The sequence below is a fragment of the Myripristis murdjan genome, chromosome 19, assembly GCF_902150065.1.
Source record: "Myripristis murdjan chromosome 19, fMyrMur1.1, whole genome shotgun sequence".
NCBI classification, from domain to species: domain Eukaryota; kingdom Metazoa; phylum Chordata; class Actinopteri; order Holocentriformes; family Holocentridae; genus Myripristis; species Myripristis murdjan.
The window spans coordinates 5,679,411-5,703,601 of record NC_043998.1 but is presented as its reverse complement, the minus strand read 5'-3'; the positions used below and the strand labels follow the sequence as shown (position 1 = coordinate 5,703,601).

Here is a 24,191-nt window from a genome sequence, read left to right as displayed (position 1 = left end):
AGCGAGGCGTTTATCCTCTTGCACTGCAAAGCAGGGAGAGAACTACAACCAAAGACAGCAGGTTACTCAACCATCCACTAAAAAGCTTTGGCCTCAACCACCCAAAGAAACACTGACAGTGCAACTAAGTACAAGTTACGTCTGGTCGTTGTGCAATCATACCTGCTGAAAAAAGCATGAAAAGAGTATAAAAAAGTATGAAAAGAAAGCTCTTGAATTCATAGGAGGACCAGCACAATCTACTGATCTACAAGGGAATGGTATTTCCAGGGACCACTTACAAGCCAGTTCAACAAGGAAATTAGTCTCTGGCTGGTTGTAGGCTTAAAACATTCATGAAACTAGTTGAAAAGCAACAAAAAAACAAGTTTCTGCATGATTAGATCTTGCTGCACCGAGGCACAAACAAAAATCAAACCAAAACATCAGCCACAGCGCATCAGATTCATGCGTTTCCCTTTAGGTAAGAGGTCTGTGTAAACAAGCCTGCAGCTCCCGTGCATCAGAAGCGCTTGATTAATTCATAACAAGGCTGAGAAGCCTGGAAGCCAATAAAAAAAGTATTCCTCATCACCAGACTGCAGCAAAACAACATGACATGTTGAGATGTGAAAGTGCTGTTTAGAAGCCATGACAGAGCGCATCTGTTATTGATCTAAATTTTCTCCCGTCCTACTCCCCTTTCCCCTTTTCTCTTTGATGTGTTATTTGGCCTTGGCAGGAGTTTGGTAAGCAAGTGAATGTGTGTTTCTGTGCTCTTCTGTACCCCGTGACAGACGTACATTCATGTGTTAGAGTACGTTTGCAATGTCAATTTATTTTACACATTTATGGCATTTAGTAAGTGGGATGCCCATGCACATTTATATGTTCAGACTGTATATTGTTGACAACTACTCAAAAGAATGCTTGAGAGAATGTAGCTCTGCCGTTTAGCACCAGCCACTGCTGGAAATGAGGAAAAGAACATAACCGTGGACACACAGCACAGATTTGATCACAACAGCTCGCTGGCACCCTGCCTCCGTCTCTGTCTCTCTCTTTTATTTTCTCTCTCTTCCTGGTTCTGGACAGCAGGAGTCTCTTACCAGTGGTCATAGCTGTGGGGTTTTAATTAATGATATTCAATAGGGTTTGTTTTTTTGGTGATGGTGTGAGAGTGTTACATGATACACGGCTCTTTGCAGCTGGCCTTGAAATAGTGGTGTGTGACACCTAAGCCTTTTTGGGGAAACAAAATACTTTGATTATTACTTTCTTTATTATGTAGTGTCTCCAAAATATACAGGAACTAACAAAAGTTACCTACAGTCTTTAATCAAGTACCATTGCTTGCTTTCATAATTGGCTTTAAATTTGTTGCAAATCACTGTGGTTGGTATCTCATTTACAACTGTGTTGCAGGTTTATGTTTGCAGTGCGTAATGAATGGCATATCTGCAGAGCTATGGAAAATATCTGTGTGATGGCTGAGGCTGTTGTAGTAGCTGGGATCCTATGGGATGCAAATAGAAATACTGTACTAAGGGTTAAAAAAAAGTGGGAAAAAGCAATATTAGTCACTAATATTAGTGTTGCAACAAACAGCATATATTAAGGCCTTCATTTTCACATTCCTTCTCTTCGTGCTCAGCCCTTTCTCTCTCATGCACTTTCCTCTCTCTCTCTCTCTCTCTCTCTCTCTCTCTCTCTCTCTCTCTTTTCCTCTCACTTCATCTTTTTCCTACCATCACACTCCTAAAAAAAAAAAAAAAATGGCAAACACACTTGGTGAGAAGATTTCCATGTTGAGCTGCGATGCTGGAGAGCCACCATGGGTCTTTCAAGTCTGCAGAGCTCGTGCACACTTTGAACCCTCAAAGCTGTGAAAATTTCAGAACTTTCCGAAGAGCTCATTTGCATGACGAGTGCAGGGCGTGAAGTTAGAATGCCTATTTTGGGTCACAAAAATGTGCAGAGAAAGTACTGCTGCAGTCAGGCAAAAACCCTTGCAATTCCACTTTTGGCAATTTTCAGGGTTTTTAGTTGAACTGAAGGACTGCATGGTGTGCTGTTAGGAGTAAGAAAATATTATGACCCTTGGGATTATACACTCCTGTCAAAATCTATTACAAAATATCGAAAATACATGGTTGTCAATCTACCACACAAAGCTGTTTCTCCTACTTTCAGAAAGCTTGACACTTTGAAGATACAAGCCGTACACCTGACAAACAGCAATTAAAATACCATGGATATGTACCCCTACATCTTCTCTTTTATGACTGTAATATATTAAAATACTGGAGATATAATAGTGCTATGAATCATATGCATTCCCTGAGCAAAAAAAGGCTTTGCTGATCTGAATGTCTAATCAGAACATACCATGTAAAGGAAAAGTAGAACTAATTATATTGCTCTGACAACAAATGGGAAATGTTCCATTGAGAACTGAACTATATATATATGTGTTTTGCATAAGGCGCTGGGGACATGGACGTCTGCACGCATATAATCATATTTATTTGATGGAAGTGCATTCCCATTCTCCTTTGTCATTATCTTTCTATATTACTGACGGAGTCTCCAGAGACTGCAGGTTGCTGTGGGCAGAATCAGTTTACTGTCAGTGTCCTGCAAAAGACTCTCTGTCTGAAATTCAATGTTTCACAGATGAAAAGACAACTGGTGGATCTTCCCATTATTGGTCTGCAATGGTCCCCAGTTATTCTGAGACTCTTAAAACATATCCTACAAAAAAAAAAACTGGGCCTCTGTGAGCTGATTTTTTTTTCCCCCCGGAAAAAAAAGTAGTCTATTAGCTTTGTACTTGGTATGCTATTCTAAACAGACGCAGCAGGAGGATGACAAATTCTGCAAAGGCCACAGCTCGCATGGTGAGCGGGTCTCCTAAGGCAGTGTGGCTACAGATACTTCCACACCAAGAGATGCTGAGCTGAATCACAAATGAGAGGCCTAGCTTGCAAGCACATTATCCTTACACCCAGAGGCTTAGCAGTGATTACTGGAGCAGCTCTGCAGCACAAATATACACATACACATGCACACACATGTAGGTAGATTAAAACTCGCACCCACAAGTACATAAAGGTGCAGCGAGACATACTGTACATGAGTTTGATCAATATACTATTTATTTCAACAACTTCTGCAAGTAAAAGCTGTGGCAAGCAATATGTTTCACACATGGCTTCATCAGGAGCAAGTAATAAATAGTATACTGACCAATGGGTCTAGAGCGTTTTTTTGACTTAAGCACATTTGAAGCCCCTGCCCGTGACCAGAGAAAAAAGAAAATGGCTGTGCAGGAGAAATCCTTTTTGTAAGACAAGTTTTTCTGTTTATACCTGACTATAGCCAATTTTTCATGCCTGTTTTTAAAATCATAGAAAAAGTTAATAATAGGGAATAAGCAGAGGATTGAATGAATAGTAATTCAATGTGCATGAAGACTGCATGTTTTTGTACATATAATACTACAATAATAAAATATGTAAAAACTGCTTTTCAATATATAATAGGCTATTGATTGAGAAAATACATCAAGTGCAAAAACTAGCAGACACTGAGCACAATCAGCTGACACACACACACACACACACACACACACACACACACACACACACAATACACATGATCAAAGGACCGCTGTAATAATAATGCTATTTTTCCTTCCATATAGATTGCTATACGATGCTCCACTTATTCCCAAAGCAGAGAAAAGCAGCGGACACACACTGCTGTGTGTATGTGAAGTAATTATAGAGAATGCATGGATACAGATGTAGCTGAGGAATTTGATGACACTGTTGTGAGAACAAGCATTGCTTCGTGCACAGACTATGCAATATTCCTTTGTTAAATAGATGTTTAGCAAAAGAACCACTTGAATGCTGAGCCAGACGATCCCTTTGCCATGGTAACACATCAGCTTTCTCTATCTGAAATGCTGCAGAAATGCTCATTTCCATGACAACATTTCGAAAAGTTAAGTGGTAGCCACCTTAAATGTCCAAATGGCCATTCAAGAATGTTAATGTGAATGGAAGTGCACATTGTCTATTCTAAAATGCCCTCTAAATGCCCCAGAGATCCACTAAAGCCTCCAACAGTTCACACTGCTTGTCGATGGAAAGGCGAAGATTTTAATGTTGCCTGGCAACACAATTCTAGACAGTAAAAATAACTTTGGCTAATGTTGCTTTGTAACAAACACTGGTTCCAGGAAGTAACAGCTGAATCACTGGACATGTCAAGCCTTTAGTTCACATATTTTTCAAAGCGGCTGACAGAGCTACAGGTCAGACAGCAACAGAAGGGCAATGGCAGGGGACGTATCGACTCCAAGAAGACGCAGGAGGAAAGAAAGCTCCACAAATCAATACACTCCACAGCACAGTATAATCTTTACTTCACCTTGACTCTACTTTGCTTTACTAAGCTATCCTTTTTCATTTTATGTTTTAAGCAGTGTTTTACAGGGAAGCTCTGAAGGGCAAACAAGCACAAGGGGCTGCCTCAGTATTGTTGCCATGCCACACATGGGAACATCGACTTGCCAGAAAACATTTGGATAGGATTCTGACATTGTGTTTCACTCTGTACTCTGCTGCTGGGAGCTTTTCCCTTGCGCTGCTCAAAAAATACTTTATGTTTATTCATGCTTACCTACCACTTCTCATCATTTATTTTTACTGCATCCTTCTCTGACTCACTCTCTCTACTTCTGAGTTCTGTTTTCTGTCACTGGGTCCCTTCATAAATTTGTAAATCCCTCCTGCCACCCATCCTTTTCTCAGTGTCTCACTCTCCCTCTCTCCTCATCACCCATTCTAACACAGCAAAACATCAGCTCCATAGGCTCTCATTGGCTGCCAGTGACATCACTTGGGGCAAAGTGTCGAGTCAGACACCTCTGCGTTCTTTCTCTGACGGTTGTTGCCCCCTTGTGTCCACGGACAGAACAGCACGTTTGGAAAAAAAAGCTGCTGCAGAGTGGAGTTTTCCTTGAGTGCTGACTACAATTCAGCTTTCACCCTCCTCCACGCAGAAGTGGAGGATTTGAAAAGCAATGAACCCAGATCAATGACGATATGTCACCTCACCCTACTCCTATCTCAGTCATCTGATTCCAAACAGGAAGCTCAGACGTGAAAAAGGGTAAATTGGCTTATCCTTGTCCATACACAGACCATAAGAGTGAATTAGGCTGCAAGCCCTCCTAGATCAAGCTGATAATTTATGCTAACAGGATTGCCTCTTCCTCTGGTGCTAATGGTTACTTATGGTGTAACCTGCCCTCTGGTGTTCTCAGGTTACCACCACATCCATCGCCACAGTCTGAGTCATTAGGATTTCTGAGCTTGTTTTTATGTTGTTGTTTTTTGGCATGCTTGTTTAATCATATAAAATATGCCAGATATTATGTGGTATATCCATTTATACACATTTGATGTTTCTAAGTAAGTAAACAATCCAATCAAGAACAAAATACATGATCGAAGCCTTACATTGTCAGTAATGCATGGTAAAGTTTGAACAAAGAGGAGCATGCTGCTCTGCACAGGACTTACACACTGACACAAACTTAACTCCAGCCTGCAAACCTGGAAAACACTGAGTGACTGGCAATGAACCAGCTAGTAAAGCGCTGGTGTCTGAAGGCAGAGTTCTCCAGGCAGCAGCAGAGGGAAATCACAACATCCGGTAATTGAGAGCCATTGTAATCGACCGGCCCAGCTTACTTTCACAATACATTAAAGAGAGATACTGAGGTTCTATTTTGTTCATTTTCAGTATTCTGAGCATTATTATTATTATTATTATTATTATTATTATTATTATCATTATTATTATTATTATGGCATTTTCTGCATTCATAAGAAAGAAATGATTAGTATACTCACTGGAAAGTGAAAGGAAACATGAGAGATAACATGACATTTGACAAAGGTCACAAGTCAGACTCAACCTTGTGACACCACAAGGGCACCAAGACACTACTCATGGTACAAAATGTGCCAAAGAACGCTGAGCAGCCACAACACCATTAGATCTGTATTTCTGAGTCAGCTTAAGGGGAAGAATTTGAGTAGCTTCATTACCCTCCATGACTAACACTCCATGTCATCCCACATGCACACACACATCCTCTCCTTTAGTGTGCCCTACCTTACGGCTGGTGTAGTGGGCGTGCTTGGCCAGCTTGCCGTTGAGACCTTGTAGAAAAACCTCATCAGTGACTTTGCCCACATTCATACAAGCCTCGTCCAGTACAGAGAAGATGCCTTTGTGCTGCTGCTCCACCAAGTCCACAATAATTTGGTTGTTGAAGTAGTCAATCTGAATATACAGGCCACGAGAGGAAAAATAAAGTTAGGATGACGTGCATACAGCTTATATATATGACAAGCACATGGATAAGAGGATTTTAAATCAAACAAGCGTGTACTAATCTGAAAGGGCAAAGGGATAGAGCATTGATTTGATCTATTTGGCAAAACATACTGTACATAATAAAAATGAGGGGCCTTGGGAAAGGAATTAAACAAGTAAATGAACAGAGCGGGACCAATAGTCTCTTCCGTACATGTTTCCAGGGGATGCCTTCTCTCTGGTACTCTTCCTGTTCCTGCTTCAGCACCAGCTGGATGAACAGCTGCTGCAGCTTCTCATTACAGTAGTTGATGCAAAACTGCTCAAAGCTGCAGTACAACAAATGAGAGAGACAAAATGTGTGTTAATGGATGAAACCAAATACATTCATTCAGGATAAAACAGTAAGTGGTGAGACAAAAGGGGATGTGAGACCACTGAGTCAAAGATTCAACATGAAGACACATCAGCTGATGCTAATCTGCTAAACAGTACCACATGACAAGATTGGCAGTAATAGCAAGACCTTCATTTTGGTCCAAACCTGTTGTTCTGGAAAATCTCAAAGCCGTAGATGTCCAGCACGCCGATGACTGTGTTCTTCCCATGGACTCTAGCATCGTAGTTTTTCACCTCAATGATGTCATTGATACGTCCCACAATCCAGCAGAACAGACGCTCATACATGGCCTGAGGATGACAAATATCCACCACTTGAAAACAAAAATTTAATTACTCACATTCCTACAAAATGATTACTGAAAGAAAGGCAGAACCTGTTATATATATGGTTTTGAAATTCATGTATTACTTCATCCGTGTCAGATCTCTATTCAGTGGAGACCTGTATGATGAAAGGTGCAAAACTTAACCTGACCTGAGCAGACAGAAGTTCTTCATCATTCATAATGTGCCTTGCTCAAGAGTTCATGTCAGTAATCATGACACAAAAGTAAACAAAATGGTTGTAATCTACTGTTTTGTGTCACAACTGAAAAATTTTCTGTAACTGTTGGCCCCAACCTGATGAAAATGTATCACTATCTTTGTCATGCAGAGAGGGGAAAACTGATCAGAAACCAGTGTCTACTGGATAAACCATTGTGTATGCACTGATTCTGTGAAGAAATGTTACCACACTCTATACACATCCAAGGCATGACAGACTGGTATCAGTTTCGCCTCAGACCAGGGAACATTTGCCAACTAGCGAGGCTTAAATGCCTTGCTCAAGGGTGCACAGCCGCAGTGTAGCAAACAAACAATTAACAGATGGGTAGCTGGGGGTGAAATAACAGTGAGTCACACTGCACAACGCACAGAGCTGGTCTTGAAACTGTCTGCCTACACACATTTCTTCCTACACGGTTCTCTCTCTCTCTCTCTCTCTCTCTGTCTCTCTGTCTCTCTGTCTCTCTGTCTCTCTGTCTCTCTGTCTGTCTCTCTCTCTCTCTCTCTCTCTCTCTCTCTCTCTCTCTCTCTCTCTCTCTCTCTCTCTCTCTCTCTCTCTCTCTCTCTCTCTCTCTCTCTCTCTCTCTCTCTCTCTCTCTCTCTCTCTCTCTCTCTCTCTCTCTCTCTCTCTCTCTCTCCATCTGGAGTCATAACATTGTGACTCATGCTTGTGTGAATCAGTGTGAATCCCAGTAAAAAATATCACCAAGCACTAAGCTGAATGCCACAACATACAGCCCCCTGGCCCTGAGTGACCAAAGTTTTTTTTTTCCCTTTTTATTGCCAGTCCACTGCAATGAAAGTGCAATAAAATATGCCACTATACAGGAAACTGAACAGATGAATCAACTGAGAGGGAGTAACATGTCCATCCTCCCTGGATGTCCTAGAACCAAGTGTTTGTACCGAGTGGCTTTTCCCAGAATTATTCATATTAATAAGAAAAATGAACATTAAAAATAGCAAAATACCTTGGCTAGGGCATCTCGCCCATAGCTGGCCTCCTGTACTGTGTGCTGTTTGTCGATGACATCTCGACCAGTGGCCACGGTGCGGTACAGCAGGGCCTTCTCCACATTGTCCTCCTTGGTGGACAGCAGGTCGCCAATCACTGACACCACCTTGGAGTTCTCTATTAAGGTTATATCACCATCCACCCCAAATGTCAGGTTTCCCTGAGAAACAAAAAAAGAAATGACTTAATGGAAACTCAAGTTTTTTTTCCATCAAGTGATTCATTTTCGGCATGCTTCTTCCTCTTTTTTTTTTTTTTTTTTTTTTTTTTTTTTTTTTTTTACTGATTTTAAGAATAAGTATGACAGAAAGATGAGAGGACAGACACTGAGTTGCAATATGCCAGCACTGCCTGAGTGAAATTTAAAATCCGAGACGTCACAGTATATGCACATTTTCCCAAGGGAAGATACTGATCCACTTTGATGCTTTGGCACAATTTCAGTCCTCATATAGATTTCCCATAATGGGACACAAATGGCATGAGAAAAGAGCTTGGAGTTGGCATTATCAGGTATTACCAGATGCAGGATGGTGGCCAGGATCTTGTACACCGTCTGAATCTCATCCCCTGTGAAACCGATCACTTTCATGGCATCGGCTACAGCTTTGAAATCTGCACCATCGTTAATGCAAGACTAGAGTGACACATAGAGATAGAGAGAAGAGGGAGAAGGTTGGAGGAGAACAACAACATAACAAAATGACTGAATGGGAGCAAGGGAAGCGGACTAGATCTAGTTTTCAATAAATGATAAAGACCAGTTGATTTTCCCACTGGAACAAAATGCAAATTATAAACAACACTATACATAACAAAATATCATTTTCACAGCCTCATTGCAGTTGTGATGTGCAGTTGTGCTTATGTATGTATCTACTAAGTACTCTGACAAACCTGTTCCTAATTTTTAAAACAATTTTCTTGATTCAGGACAATGTCAGCTACCAATTACACACACACAAAAGCAATACAAGTGTTCTGCGAGGCACTAACAACATATTATTCACACATTCTTGCTCCCTCTGTTTTCCGATTCATACAGCGGGAATATCAGATTCCCAGAGTTTATTAAATAACAGTCTGGGGCTGAAGTGAGGCGTCTGCCTGTAAAAATGGGAGCTGCCGTGGCACACAATGTACAAACCGCCACTTCAGCTGTTTGGTTGTATTGTGTTCCATGACGTCAGGTTGTTTGTTACTGTAAAGCGGTTTGGTTCCTGCTCATTATGCTCCCATGGAGAGACAGCAGCACACAGCAGCAGATGTCTTAATTTGAGAGGGAGCAAAGTGGTTGAGATAAAACCACCTCATGAAAGCCGGCCTGCCCCTATGTGCTGTAACTCAAAGACATAGACCTTTGAAACAACCATCTCTCAAAGATCATAATCTCAGCCTACTGATATATTTCTTTACACAATACTGTAGATGTGATGTAATTTGAGTTATGTGACAAGTAAGAGAAAAGTGTCTGCTGTAAAGTCTGGCGAGGAGACAATTAAACAAGACACATCTGTAAGACAGGTGCTTGATCGCACTTATCCCACTGCAAACAAACCTTGCGTCACACTGACCCTCTTTCAGATATTTACAAAAACCAAAGGCTTACTCTTAACTTTTCATGCCTTGTCATAGTGTATATGGCTTCCCAAAGAAACAACCACAACTTTTTTTTTTTTTTTCGGTGCAAGTAGAATTTGTGCTGCAGACTACCTTGATGTGGCCTCCAACTTTGATGTAGTTGTAGACTGTTGGGTCCTTCTGGATGTGAAGTGAGCGTAACAGGGACTCTGGGCCTCCTCTGAGCAGCTGGTGGAGGACCAACCCCACACACACACACACACACACACACACACACATTACTTTTCACACTTTATACATCTTGACATCATTTTTGCTTTAGGAAAAACAAAAAGTACTCCAATGCTGGAGTACTCATGGTGGAAAAAAACATCAAACAATAGAAGTGTGTTCTTTGGCAGTGGGGTTATATCTTGAATCTACAAAAAAAAAACAAAAAAAACACCAAGACACTCTTCCAACCAATTAAAATAGCCTAATAAATGAAAAGGAAATTTAAATAACATTATGCAACGTGCCTTGGTGTTTTTGTTTGAGTATTTTTTGCTTTATCAGACACATAGGCTCTTACATAGCACACATTACACACATTCCCTCGGCCAAATTTAAAATGTAATTTGCAGCACCTATCATACCGTATATGATGTACTGGAGCCTGAGCCACCAGCATGCCTTTACTATGAAAAGTAAACATTTTGACCATAATTCAAAACCTCCCCGCTCTTAAGAGTGGGCAGCCTAATGTTCTTAAACATGGTGTAACTTTCAACCTGCTATAAATCCTACATGTAGAAGCAGAAGGTCTGCTGATGACTCAAACATGCTGAACATTGATTCATAGTCCTGCTGGCAAGTTCAGTCTGGGGGTGTCTGCATATTTAATCAACAAAACAAATGATAAACATTGACATGTACACGCACGCACACACACACACACACACACACACACACACACACACACACACACACACACACACACACACACACACACACACACACACACACACACACACACACACGGATATCTGTGCAAACACATGAACATGCGCACATGCACGCACACTGACCTGGTAAAATGAATGAAAACTCCTCTCCCCCTCCTGTTGGAAAATTACCCTGGACTGAAGGAAAAAAGCAACATTTGAGTCAGAACAGCAATTTAAAGTCACTCATGCAGATACAATTACATGCACGAAAGTACGGCATTATTTAGCAGCTGTCTTAGAACTACCTCTCTGGGCAAAAGAGAATGAGCTTTTGTAATTACAGTATTCTGCTAGAGATACAATTAGGATACAAGATAACTACCAAGGAGAATGCGGGATATGACACTCATGAGGCCAGCTGTGCTTTATGGAAATAATCAGCACAGTTGGAGAACATATTTGACAAGTCAGATTGCTTGGCCGAAACTATCCATGATATAACACAAAATATTAAATGTTTCCCCTTGTTAAAATAAAACAACATGATGCCTGGCTTCCAGCTCCCATATTATTAAATTTCAACAACCTGCCCTCGAGGTACAGCACACATGTAAATACATTTAGAGTTTAACAGCCTGGTTTCTTTTGCTAAGTGGGTGAAAAACAACCATGTCTGGATGTGTTTCTCCAGGTTCCTGTCATGACCGCCCTGTCTCCTCAGCTCAGTCAGTGTTTATGTTCTTCATTATTTTGTTTATTAACAGGATCCCCATGAGCTGTGCACCTAGGTGTCAGCTATTCTTCCTGGGGTCCGGTATAATTGTAGCGCCCCCTACCTTCTCCAGCAGGTAGTTGTTGATGTGGCCCCCGATTGGGTCTCCCTTGAAGTCAAAATTAATGTCCATGTATTTGCCGAAGCGGCTGGAGTTGTCGTTGCGGTTGGTCTTGGCGTTCCCAAAAGCCTCCAGGACACAGTTGGATTTCAGCAGCATGTTTTTCACCCTGTGGTAAGGCAGGATTTAATTAAGGGTAAATCAGCCAATTAGATTACCCGGATTAAACAGAGTGATTTATATGGTAAAGTGGTGTGGTTAAGATCCTTGCATCTATGAATCCATATGTAGATCAAATTCTGTCCATTGCAGCCTATTCTGATGTTTCTGTTCATTCATATTACAGTCATTGTTCCTACCATTTCAGTTTTGTTTTGTTTTGTTTTTTTAAGATCAGATACAGTAGTGTGACACAAAGCCAAATGGTTTTTCATTATGGTCTTGGCATAAAAATGAATGAATAAAGAAAGAAATAATATGTTAGAAAGTTAAAAAGTTGCTGGTTTATTATTGTTTTTCCTTGTGGTCGTCATTTCATAAATCCAACCATTTATGGGCTTTTATTTATGGGACTCCTCTGCTGTTCTTGTACACTGAACCCAGAGCAGATTACAGTTGGCCAACACTGTTAATTCATCATTAAATACATATTACAACTTAATTCTTCAGATCTGTTATTTTGTGAATAACTCAATAACATAAGCACATTGGGGTCATTGTTTTATTTCAGGATGGAAAGTTTGTGTGACCTTTTACATGCTGAGTAAGTTTTATTATTTGAAGGCCACTGATACCATGCTTACTATATTATCTAGTTGAAAGAATCATTAATCTAACAGTACAAATTTTCGTTTGACAGCCGTGATATAGTGGCATCTAAGGTTATGATGGTGCTTAAAGCTGCATTCAACCTGCAGCAAAAGACAACAGATTAGAGAGAGAAAACTTAATATCCTTCTTTTTCTTAGAGATACAGCAGCAGAATCTGACACTGCCAAAGCTGACTGCAGTGGCAGAGAAAGCTGGAAAAATTTTTAACATTTCACTTCTTGCCTTCCTTTGCAGCTTTCCAAAATGAATCTGGAGCATTGTGAATGCCTTATTACAGTATAACTCTAAGGTACAGCACAAGGCAACATAGTGGTATTGTTACATCCAAACTTAACATCCACCCACCCACATACACACACACAAACACACACACAAACACACACACAAACACACACACAAACACACACACAAACACACACACACACACACACACACACACACACACACACATACACGTTTATCTTACCAACAGGGGACTATCAGCCCAGACTGACCAAGAGGGGACCTCTATTTCTGGTCATTTTAATAAAACAAAAATAGAATAGAAAAATTTCTTTTAAGGTCTTTTACCATAATGTTACTTCAAATGTGACTTTTAATTTTTTTTAAAGAAATTGCCAAGAGGGGACCTGGATCCTTGAGTGAGGTGTACCTATCTAACAGGGGACCTCCATATAAGGCAGTGGAGCTGTCTGTACCCATTCACACTCCTAATGAGAGCTCGTTTACCACAAAGACTTTCTTGGTTTCTTTCAAGAATGGGTGATTTAACTTAAATGTTATCATTATTTAAACATTTCTCTGTGAGAAAAATCTAACAAAAATAACCAGCAAGGGAGCAAGGGAGTAATAAGTACTTAGAAAGAAAGAAAGAAAGAAAGAAAGAAAGAAAGAAAGAAAGAAAGAAAAACAACCAGAATGAAATTAAATTAAAATTTAAATGATTTCATTTTTGACTAACTGCTAAAAAAACAATTTATTATCAGACTTTGACTAGACTTCTAAAACTGTGATGACAGAAGTTCCCTGTTGGCTGGTAAATACTGACAGGAGTCCCCTCTTAGATAGCATGCAGCGACCTTCACACTCCAGCATGGATGAAAAGAAAAAATAAGCAAATGAATAAGTAAAATTACAATCTTAACTAGATAATTGTTGTTCAGATATGATGTGTTATGTTTTTTGAGGCACATTACAGAAAAAAAGGTACTTCTACTGTTTGGAATGACAGAGGTCCCCTGTTGGCTGGGAAACACTGACAGGAGTTCCCTCTTGGATAGCATGGAGCGACAGCCACACTCCAACATGAGTTAGGAAAAAATAAATAAGTAACATGGGTAATTCTTAAGACAAAATAATCTAAACTAAACATAATCCAATCTGTGGTGTTATTTTTCAGCAAAGTTGCACCAGTAATGTTGTCATTGTTGCTTTTTTGAAATGTGGGATGTATTGTGAAAACCACCTATCATGACTTACAGTATGTAAGTATAAAGAAACTAAAATCCTTTAGTACCTAATTTGGATATCAATATTAAGGGTTTGACAGAGAACAACAATTTTACATGGAATGAGAAGGGTTGCCTGTTAGGGAAATAAACTGTTTGGCCCTTTAACTTACTACCTAATAGAGACACACAATACATAAACACTATTTTGCCACAGAGCGTTTAGAGGATATGCCATCGTTTGAAAATAGAAATACAGGTAAATCTGTTTTTGCATATGATAATCACAGTTTTCTCAACTTGAGAAAACTGTGATTGGGTTTAAGTCAGAACTCAGGATTTCCAACTTCCAGTAAATTCCCAGTAAATAATTACTGAGTCCCCTCTTTGCCTGAACAAAATGACACAGGTGCCCTGTTGGATGGTATGGAGCGACGCTCACACTCCTGCATGTATGTAATTAGGACAGAAAAAGATATTATCATTGGCAGTAAGCTGTCACAAAGTTGAACAAAAAACAGCATTGTTACTGTTTGATATGTTTTTGGTTTTCTAAAGATAGTTTTCCCTGCTCTATAAAGGGTGATAAATATTTTGCCACAGAGCTTTTAGAGGATATGCCATTGTTTGCAAATAGAAATACAAGTAAATCTGTTTTTGCATATGATTAAAAAAAAAAAAGTCAAAGTCAAACATTTTAGTGTAATAAATTCAGTAGTTTTTAACAACAGTTAAGTATTCAGTACTGATACATTTTCAAACCATAAACATTAAACTGATATTGTCATGCCTGCCTGTTAGGGAAATAAACTGTTTGGCCCTTTAGCTTACTACCTAATACAGACACCGAATACATAAACACTGCAACACTGCTAAGAGAAGCACACTAAAACATTGAACATTTGGTTTTAAGTCAGAACTCAGGATTTCCAACTTCCAGTAAATTCCCAGTAAATAATTACTGAGTCCCCTCTTTGCCTGAACAAAATGACACAGGTGCCCTGTTGGATGGTATGGAGCGATGCTCACACTCCTGCATGTATGTGATTAGGACAGAAAAAGATGTGATCATTGGCAGTAAGCTGTCACAAAGTTGAACAGAAAGGTAATAGAGGATTTTAAAGATTTTGCCAGAGCCTTTAGTATCACAGAGTATCAGTATCAGTAACACAGAGCTTCAATATTTTCATTTCTATCAGCTCCTCAGATTAAAACTCTAAGCAAGTGCTACATCTGTTATAAAATCAGAGTATGCATGATATTACATTATCTGCTAATTCAAAGTCAAACATTTTAGTGTAATAAATTCAGTAGTGTTTAACAACAGTTAAGTATTCAGTACTGATACATTTTCAAACCATAAACATTAAACTAATATTGTCATGCCTGCCTGTTAGGGAAATAAACTGTTTGGCCCTTTAACTTACTACCTAATACAGACACAGAATACATAAACACTGCAACACTGCTAAGAGAAGCAAGATTAGTGGGTTAACAGTTGTTAACAGTTGTCAATATTATATTATCAAAACATGTCAGTAACCCTTACTGACTACTAGACTAAAGTACTAGGCTATAAGGGACCATACCCACACTTATTTTGAGCCTCAGTCTTATTTTTAATGTTTGGATTTTTAAAAAATATCTATCTATCGATATATATATATATATATATATATATATATATATATATATATATATATATATATATACACACACTATATTACCAAAAGTATTCGCTCACCTGCCTTTACTCATACTATGAACTGAAGTGCCATCCCATTCCTAACCCATAGAGTTCAATATGATGTCGGTCCACCTTTTGCAGCTATTACAGCTTCAACTCTTCTGGGAAGACTGTCCACAAGGTTGAGGAGAGTGTTTATAGGAATTTTTGACCATTCTTCCAAAAGCGCATTGGTGAGGTCACACACTGATGTTGGTCGAGAAGGCCTGGCTCTCAGTCTCCGCTCTAATTCATCCCAAAGGTGTTCTATCGGGTTCAGGTCAGGACTCTGTGCAGGCCAGTCAAGTTCATCCACACCAGACTCTGTCATCCATGTCTTTATGGACCTTGCTTTGTGCACTGGTGCACAGTCATGTTGGAAGAGGAAGGGGCCCGCTCCAAACTGTTCCCACAAGGTTGGGAGCATGGAATTGTCCAAAATGTTTTGGTATCCTGAAGCATTCAAAGTTCCTTTCACTGGAACTAAGGGGCCAAGCCCAGCTCCTGAAAAACAACCCCACACCATAATTCCTCCTCCACCAAATTTCACAGTCGGCACAATGCAGTCTGAAATGTACCGTTCTCCTGGCAACCTCCAAACCCAGACTCGTCCATCAGATTGCCAGATGGAAAAGCGTGATTCATCACTCCAGAGAACGCGTCTCCACTGCTCTAGAGGCCAGTGGCGGCGTGCTTTACACCATTGCATCCGACGCTTTGCATTGCACTTGGTGATGTGTGGCTTGGCTGCAGCTGCTCGGCCATGGAAACCCATTCCATGAAGCTCTCTGCGTACTGTACTTGGGCTAATCTGAAGGTCACATGAAGTTTGTAGCTCTGTAGCAATTGACTGTGCAGAAAGTCGGCGACCTCTTTGCACTATGCGCTTCAGCATCCGCTGACCCCTCTCCGTCACTTTACGTGGCCTACCACTTCGTGGCTGAGTTGCTGTTGTTCCCAAACGCTTCCATTTTGTTATAATAGAGCTGACAGTTGACTGTGGAATATTTAGGAGCGAGGAAATTTCACGACTGGATTTGTTGCACAGGTGGCATCCTATGACAGTTCCACGCTGGAATTCACTGAGCTCCTGAGAGCGGCCCATTCTTTCACAAATGTCTTGTTTCACAGTCTGCATGCCTGAGTGCTTGATTTTATACACCTGTGGCCAGGCCAAGTGATTAGGACACCTGATTCTGATCATTTGAATGGGTGAGCGAATACTTTTGGTAATATAGTGTATATACATACATACAGTACAGGCCAAAAGTACAGGCCAAAAGTTTGGACACACCTTCTCATTCAATGCGTTTTCTTTATTTTCATGACTATTTACATTGTAGATTCTCACTGAAGGCAACAAAACTATGAATGAACACATGTGGAGTTATGTACTTAACAAAAAAAGGTGAAATAACTGAAAACATGTTTTATATTCTAGTTTCTTCACCCTTTGCTCTGATTACTGCTTTGCACACTCTTGGCATTCTCTCGATGAGCTTCAAGAGGTAGTCACCTGAAATGGTTTTCCAACAGTCTTGAAGGAGTTCCCAGAGGTGTTTAGCACTTGTTGGCCCCTTTGCCTTCACTCTGCGGTCCAGCTCACCCCAAACCATCTCGATTCGGTTCAGGTCCGGTGACTGTGGAGGCCAGGTCATCTGCCGCAGCACTCCATCACTCTCCTTCTTGGTCAAATAGCCCTTACACAGCCTGGAGGTGTGTTTGGGGTCATTGTCCTGTTGAAAAATAAATGATGGTCCAACTAAACGCCAACCGGATGGGATGGCATGTCGCTGCAGGATGCTGTGGTAGCCATGCTGGTTCAGTGTGCCTTCAATTTTGAATAAATCCCCAACAGTGTCACCAGCAAAACACCCCCACACCATCACACCTCCTCCTCCATGCTTCACAGTGGGAACCAGGCGTGTGGAATCCATCCGTTCACCTTTTCTGCGTCTCACAAAGACACGGCGGTTGGAACCAAAGATCTCAAATTTGGACTCATCAGACCAAAGCACAGATTTCCACTGGTCTAATGTCCATTCCTTGTGTTTCTTGGCCCAAACAAATCCCTTCTGCTTGTTGCCTCTCCTTAGCAGTGGTTTCCTAGCAGCTATTTGACCATGAAGGCCTGATTGGCACAGTCTCCTCTTAACAGTTGTTCTAGAGATGGGTCTGCTGCTAGAACTCTGTGTGGCATTTATCTGGTCTCTGATCTGACCTGCTGTTAACTTGCGATTTCTGAGGCTGGTGACTTGGATGAACTTATCCTCAGCAGCAGAGGTGACTCTTGGTCTTCCTTTCCTGGGTCGGTCCTCATGTGTGCCAGTTTCGTTGTAGCGCTTGATGGTTTTTGTGACTCCACTTGGGGACACATTTAAAGTTTTTACAATTTCCCGGACTGACTGACCTTCATTTCTTAAAGTAATGATGGCCACTGGTTTTTCTTTAGTTAGCTGATTGGTTCTTGCCATAATATGAATTTTAACAGTTGTCCAATAGGGCTGTCAGCTTTGTAGTAACCTGACTTCTGCACAACACAACTGATGGTCCCAACCCCATTGATAAAGCAAGAAATTCCACTAATTAACCCTGATAAGGCACACCTGTGAAGTGAAAACCATTTCAGGTGACTACCTCTTGAAGCTCATCGAGAGAATGCCAAGAGTGTGCAAAGCAGTAATCAGCAGTAATATATATATATATATATATATATATATATATAAACATTTTAGTTAAATAAAAGTAAAAAACTACCTTTAAATTAAGAAAACTGAAATAATATTGTGTGCTTACAAAATAATCTGAACGAACAAACCAAAAAAGAAAAAAACAAAATGTCTTTAGTTCTATATTTTGCCAATTTGGTCAAATTTGTCCACACAAAAACCATGAGGAGGAATTGGTATTTGTGTTTATTGAGACTAGGATGTCAACATGACTGTGAGGCAGTTGCCTTCACAAAGTGTTATTTGTACTGTAATACCTATTCTAAACTTCCTCAATCTTGCCCCTGACAAATACCCCTATATTACAGTATAATAAAAAGTAAATAAATAAAACTAATACTTAAACTACTAAAAAGTAAATTGAAACTTAAGGGCTTTTAGAGCTTGAAATATTGAGGAGGTGGGGACAATCCAAGGGGACATAAAAGTAAAGATCAGTGATATTGTTTATTGTTTTTGGGGGGTTTTACACACTGAATGTAGCTGTTGACTGACAAACAACATTTGTGGCAGTGGAGATAGTGGAAACCTACAAATAGTTGGACAGTGTGATTGATAACAAGCTGAAATTTAATTTGAACGCAGAAATTATTTGCAAAAAAGGCCAGCAATGTCTCTACTGCCTCCGCAAGATGGCAAAATTCAATGTAGATAAGACTCTTGTTAGCTCCCGATTCTTTTGTTGAAAGCCCAAGAGCAGACCGGAGTCAGTCTTCAATTTTCTGATGCAATATTTATTGTGGTCACATATAAAGCAAGGCAGCGCTGGTCTCAGTGTGACAGAGCTCCCGCAGGATCTCAGTCAGAATGAGCCCCGATATCAGGAAATGATACACATTTATGTTCTTGGGCTGGGCCTACCCCGTACATAGGTTGGACTTAAACGCAACCGAGAATAATTGGCCAGTTACCCGGACATGGACAGGCCAACCACTGTCCATGCCTTGTTTCTGGAATGTGTGATGCTATGTGTGTGAATGTTGACTGGGCGTGTATCTAATGCAACAGACCTAACTAACAAGATAGAGAAAGTACATCTAGCTTTTGCTTTGTCTTTCCTCTGCTTAGCAGTCAAGCTGTCCTGAACTATGTAATACATTGGATAATGCATGAAACATTGAACTTTAAGGCCAATTGTAACACTCTGATGCGTATATTTTATAAATTCTATATCAAGTCTATCATGACATTCTCTATGATCTGCTGGTATGGCAATCTTAGTGCTGATGACAAAACTGCACTTTCCAAAATCGTGAAAGCCAGTGGCAAAATCATAGGTGCTCCACAAAGCAGCTGATCCGACCTGTACGACAGACACATTTTGAAAAAAGCTAACTCCATAGTACACACCCCCTCCATTCTGAGTTTCAGTTACTGCCTTCTGGTTCACATTTAAGGTTTCCCTCAGCGAGGAGCAACAGATATAAGTACTCATTTGTCCCCAGTGCTATCTATCTCCTTAACTCAGGCCAGGGGAAGTGATAGGTAGGCAGTTGGGCTCATGGTAGTGATGTTGCTTTTTTATGCTGTTTTACAGTGGCAGTGCTCTTCTGTGAACCCATGAAGTGAAATTTTACTGATTGTGATGTTTTTAGTGGTGTATTTTTTTTATCCTATTGGAGAAAAAAATTTACTTAATTTATTTGTTTATTTATTTATTAGTTATTGTTGCCTCAGTATTTTCATTTGTTGACAAGGCGCTGTTACAGTTGAGGGTCTGTTCGCCTGTTTGCAGCTGCTACATTCAGTGCCCTATCACCTTCATAACCGCTTGTATTATGTATTATGTCGTTTGTTCTTATGACCTGTCTTTTGTTTTGTCTTTATGACTTGCTGCAATACCAATTGCCTACTCGGGACAATAATGAAGATCTATCTATCTATCTATCTATCTATCTATCTATCTAAATGAACCTGTAGGTACAATTGCGTTACTATAGGTTTTAGTTTGTGTTGTAAAATGTGTGTGCAGCACAGAAACTAAAAGCAATTTTACAAAATTTTGTTTACATTTGGAACTTGGAAAATTAGCCAATAAATAGTAAAACATGTAAGTTGCCATTAAGACCTTGAATAAATAAATAGAAACCAATGTTTGGCATATTGTTAGAAATGGCCTCCCAAGCTTTTCATTCAAGATGTTTGTTCATTTGTTCATTTGAGAGTAAAATAACTGCCACCAGTGCTATATCTTAGGGCAGAGTGATACTAAATCTAGTTAGGTACAGTGGTGGAAAAAAGTTTTCAGACACCCCATGCATCTGTCAAATATTGCATTAAGAATCACTCTTAGGTCTTCAAGTGCAATTTCTTTTAGTGCAGTCACAGCCAAAATACTAAATACATCCTAAAAAAGCCATTAAAAACTTCAAATTGATTGGTTCCATAAAAATACATAAGAAATTTTGAGTATTGGGTCATTTTGGTACCAGTGATGAAGGTCGTTCTTTTTATTAAAAGACACAATTTTTGTTGCCAAGCTTGGTGTCTATATAAAGCCAGCACATTTGAAAGTTCTTCAGACACAAAAATGGCTAAAACAAGGAACCTAACGCAGGAAACACGCCTGAAGATAAAGATTCTCAGCCAGGAAGGGCACAGCTGCCGCCAGATAGCCAGGAAGTGCAGATGCAGTCCTTCAGCAGTTGGATACACTCTGCAGAAATACAGACGAACCAATAGCTTGGAAGACAAACCAACATCTGGGCATCCAAGGGTTTCTTCAGCAAGAAATGACCGCATCCTGATCCACATGTGCAGGCAAAACCACCGAATGACATCACAGGAGCTTCAGCAGCAGTGGTCAAACCAAACTGGTGTCCAGTGTTCCACCCGCACTGTACGTGGCCGACTTTTAGATCATGGCTTAAGGTCCTACAAGGCTATCAAGAAGCCCCTGATCAATGAGAGACAGAGGTCAGCCCGGCGTCGTCGGGCTCAGGCACACAAGAACTGGACAGCCAGGAACTGGAAGAAGATTCTGTGGTCAGAAGAATTTGTCAAGAATTTAGTTTTGTTAGTTTTCCTTGTAAACAATAAACAAAAAAATATAATTTGTATTTGTTTGTATCTGTCTAATGCAGCCACACCGTTTGAAACACCAAAAAGATTTTTCCACAAATATTTCATGATAATATTTGAGATTGTGTAAAATTTTAAGGGTGTCCGAAAACTTTTTTCCACCACTGTATGTCTATGTCACTATTATTCAAATCAAACATGAAGGCTTTTTTGTTTCTTTGTTTGTTTTATTTTTTTCATATGCAAGCCATTGTTCACAATATCTCTGCCTCTAGAAAACAGCATATATCTTGTTTGCACTTTTTTAGGTACATAATTTTTTGTTTCAAATTTCTGCCCCCAACTACTAACAATTCCAATGCTCCCCTCCCCCTCGTTACAGCCCCCATTCTCCAGTGAGACTCATTTTCACACTTCCTCTGGCTCTCAGACAAACCCTCTCCAACCTGACGACTTCAGCCCTCCCCCGCCCCTACCTGTAACCTGTACGGCAGGGTTTGTGAACCTTTACAACCTGAGGGCTGCTTTCTTTCCTCAGACATAACCCATCGCCTTTAAGTTGACCTTTAAGTACAGTTGTGTTACTATAGGTTTTAGTTTGTGTTGTAAAATGTTCCAAGTGTGTGCAGCATGGACACGAAAAGCAGTTTTCCAAAACTGAGTGTTTACATTTAGAACTTCAAGCATTACCCAGTTACTAGCAACACATGTAAGTTGCCATTAAGGGCTTTAATAAATAAATAGAAACCAATGTTTGCCACATCTTACTGTTAGAAATGGCCTCCCAAGGTTTTCATTCAAGATGTTTGTTCATTTGTTCATTTGAGAGTAAAATAACTGTCACTGGTGGTATATCTTAGGGCAGAGTGATACTGAATCTAGTTAGGTATGTCTATGTCACTATTATTCAAAACAGACAGGAAGGCTTTTTTGTTTATTTTTTTTTTAATATGCAAGCCATTGTCCACAATATCTCTGCCTCTAGAAAACAGCATATATCTTGTTTGCATTTTTTAGCTGTAAAATTTTTAGTTTCAAATAAAAATAGGCATTCTGCAATTTGTCAAAAGCTTGTTGTAGGCCTTCAGTGGCTGAATGTACAGTATTAGCAAAGCAGTACAAGCCAGGGCCCAATCTTTAACCTTGTGGAACCCCCTTTGACAGTGTTAAAAATACAGAACAATCATTTCCTAAAGTTACACTTTGCTGTCTATGAGAAAGATCATCCCGAAAATTTTTTAGGACTTATAATCAAAAGCAATATCACATAGCCTCTCTAGGAGCATAGCATGATCAACGTTATCAAATGCTTTTGTCAAACTGACAAACAGGGCAGCACAATATTTCCCTTTGTCAGCAGCAGATGCGGTAGCATTTATAACCAAAGTGTTAGCAAAGACAGTACTATGTTTAGTTCTGAAACCAGATTGGTGTGGACTTAAACCCAGACTTTCTTGAGAGGAATGATTTGAGTTGATTGTTAATGTATATAGCCACACCACCTCCTCTTCTGACTCTTTCTGTTCTGTACAAGTTATAGTTATGTAAAGAAACTTCAGAAATATGTATGCTCTGTTTAAGACAAGTTTCTGTCAGAATATGGCGATAGATTGCTGCAGTTATGTCTATTGTTTATAATTATTAGAATTGTGTTTGCAGGTGTTGGATTTTTATGACAGGGCAAATTATGAATAGAATATGGATTCACTGACAAATAGATAGTGGTGTCAGATAGTGTTGATTAATATGTTCTTTAAAAAAAAAATGACAAGATGCCCATCAGCCCCTTGACTCATCTGTTTTCTGCCCCCAACCACTAACAACTCCAATGGCCCCTCCCCTTCATTACAGCCCCCATTCCCCAGTGAGACTCATTTTCACACTTCCTCTGGCTCTCAAACAAACCCTCTCCATCCTGACGACTTTACCCCATCCCCCTCCCCCGCCCCTACCTGTAACCTGTACCGCAGAGTTTCTCAACCTTTACAACCTGAGGGCTGACCTTTAAGTACAATTGGGTTACTATAGGTTTTAGTTTGTGTTGTAAAATGTTCCAAGTGTGTGCAGCACACACAAAAAGCAGTTTTCCAAAATTTGGTGTTTACATTTAGAACTTTAAGCATTACCCAGTTACTAGCAACACATGTAAGTTGCCGTTAAGGGCTTTAATAAATAAATAGAAACCAATGTTTGCCACATCTTACTGTTAGAAATGGCCTCCCAAGGTTAATATGTTATTTTAAAAAAATGAAGATGGCCCCTACCCATCAGCCCTTTGACTCATCTGTTTTCTACCCCCAACCACTAACAACTCCAATACTCCCATCCCCCTCATTACAGCTCCTATTCTGGCTCCTAAACAAACCTTCTCCCCGTCCCCTTACCCTACGCAAATTATGTCTAGTTTAGACTTCCTGAAACATGGGTAAGAAAGTGCCCAATCCACAACAATAGCTTTATACATCATGTCTGACATGTTCTGATGCACTATTCCAAGAAAATTCACTTTCAAAAACCCCAAAGGCAATGGATCAGATAGCCCATGGTGGTAACCCTCAACAAGAAGTTTCAATCAAAGTGAAAATGTCCTAAAACACTGCACATCAGCGAATATATGACAATAAGAATTACTGCCTCTACTGCGAGAAGCCTTTTGTGAAAATTGCGAGACACCTCAAGCAAAAGCATTCTAACATAGCTGAAGTGGCTCAGGCACTTGCACACAAACAAGGATCAGCCATGCGCAATCTTT

The 24,191-nt window shown here is 40.0% G+C and overlaps 1 protein-coding gene across 1 annotated transcript in view; it reads right to left on the bottom strand.

Annotated features, from left to right (window-relative positions):
• The window catches only part of myo1d (myosin 1D), a 108,929-nt gene that overhangs the window by 57,824 nt on the left and 26,914 nt on the right, over positions 1–24,191 (bottom strand). The window contains exons 4-11 of the mRNA XM_030077517.1: positions 11,688–11,853; positions 10,993–11,046; positions 10,058–10,153; positions 8,865–8,981; positions 8,301–8,504; positions 6,923–7,068; positions 6,593–6,707; positions 6,175–6,345 (exon numbers count right to left, since the gene is read on the bottom strand). Coding sequence (XP_029933377.1) covers positions 6,175–6,345; positions 6,593–6,707; positions 6,923–7,068; positions 8,301–8,504; positions 8,865–8,981; positions 10,058–10,153; positions 10,993–11,046; positions 11,688–11,853 — 1,069 coding nt within the window. The remainder of the gene's footprint in view (positions 1–6,174; positions 6,346–6,592; positions 6,708–6,922; positions 7,069–8,300; positions 8,505–8,864; positions 8,982–10,057; positions 10,154–10,992; positions 11,047–11,687; positions 11,854–24,191) is intronic.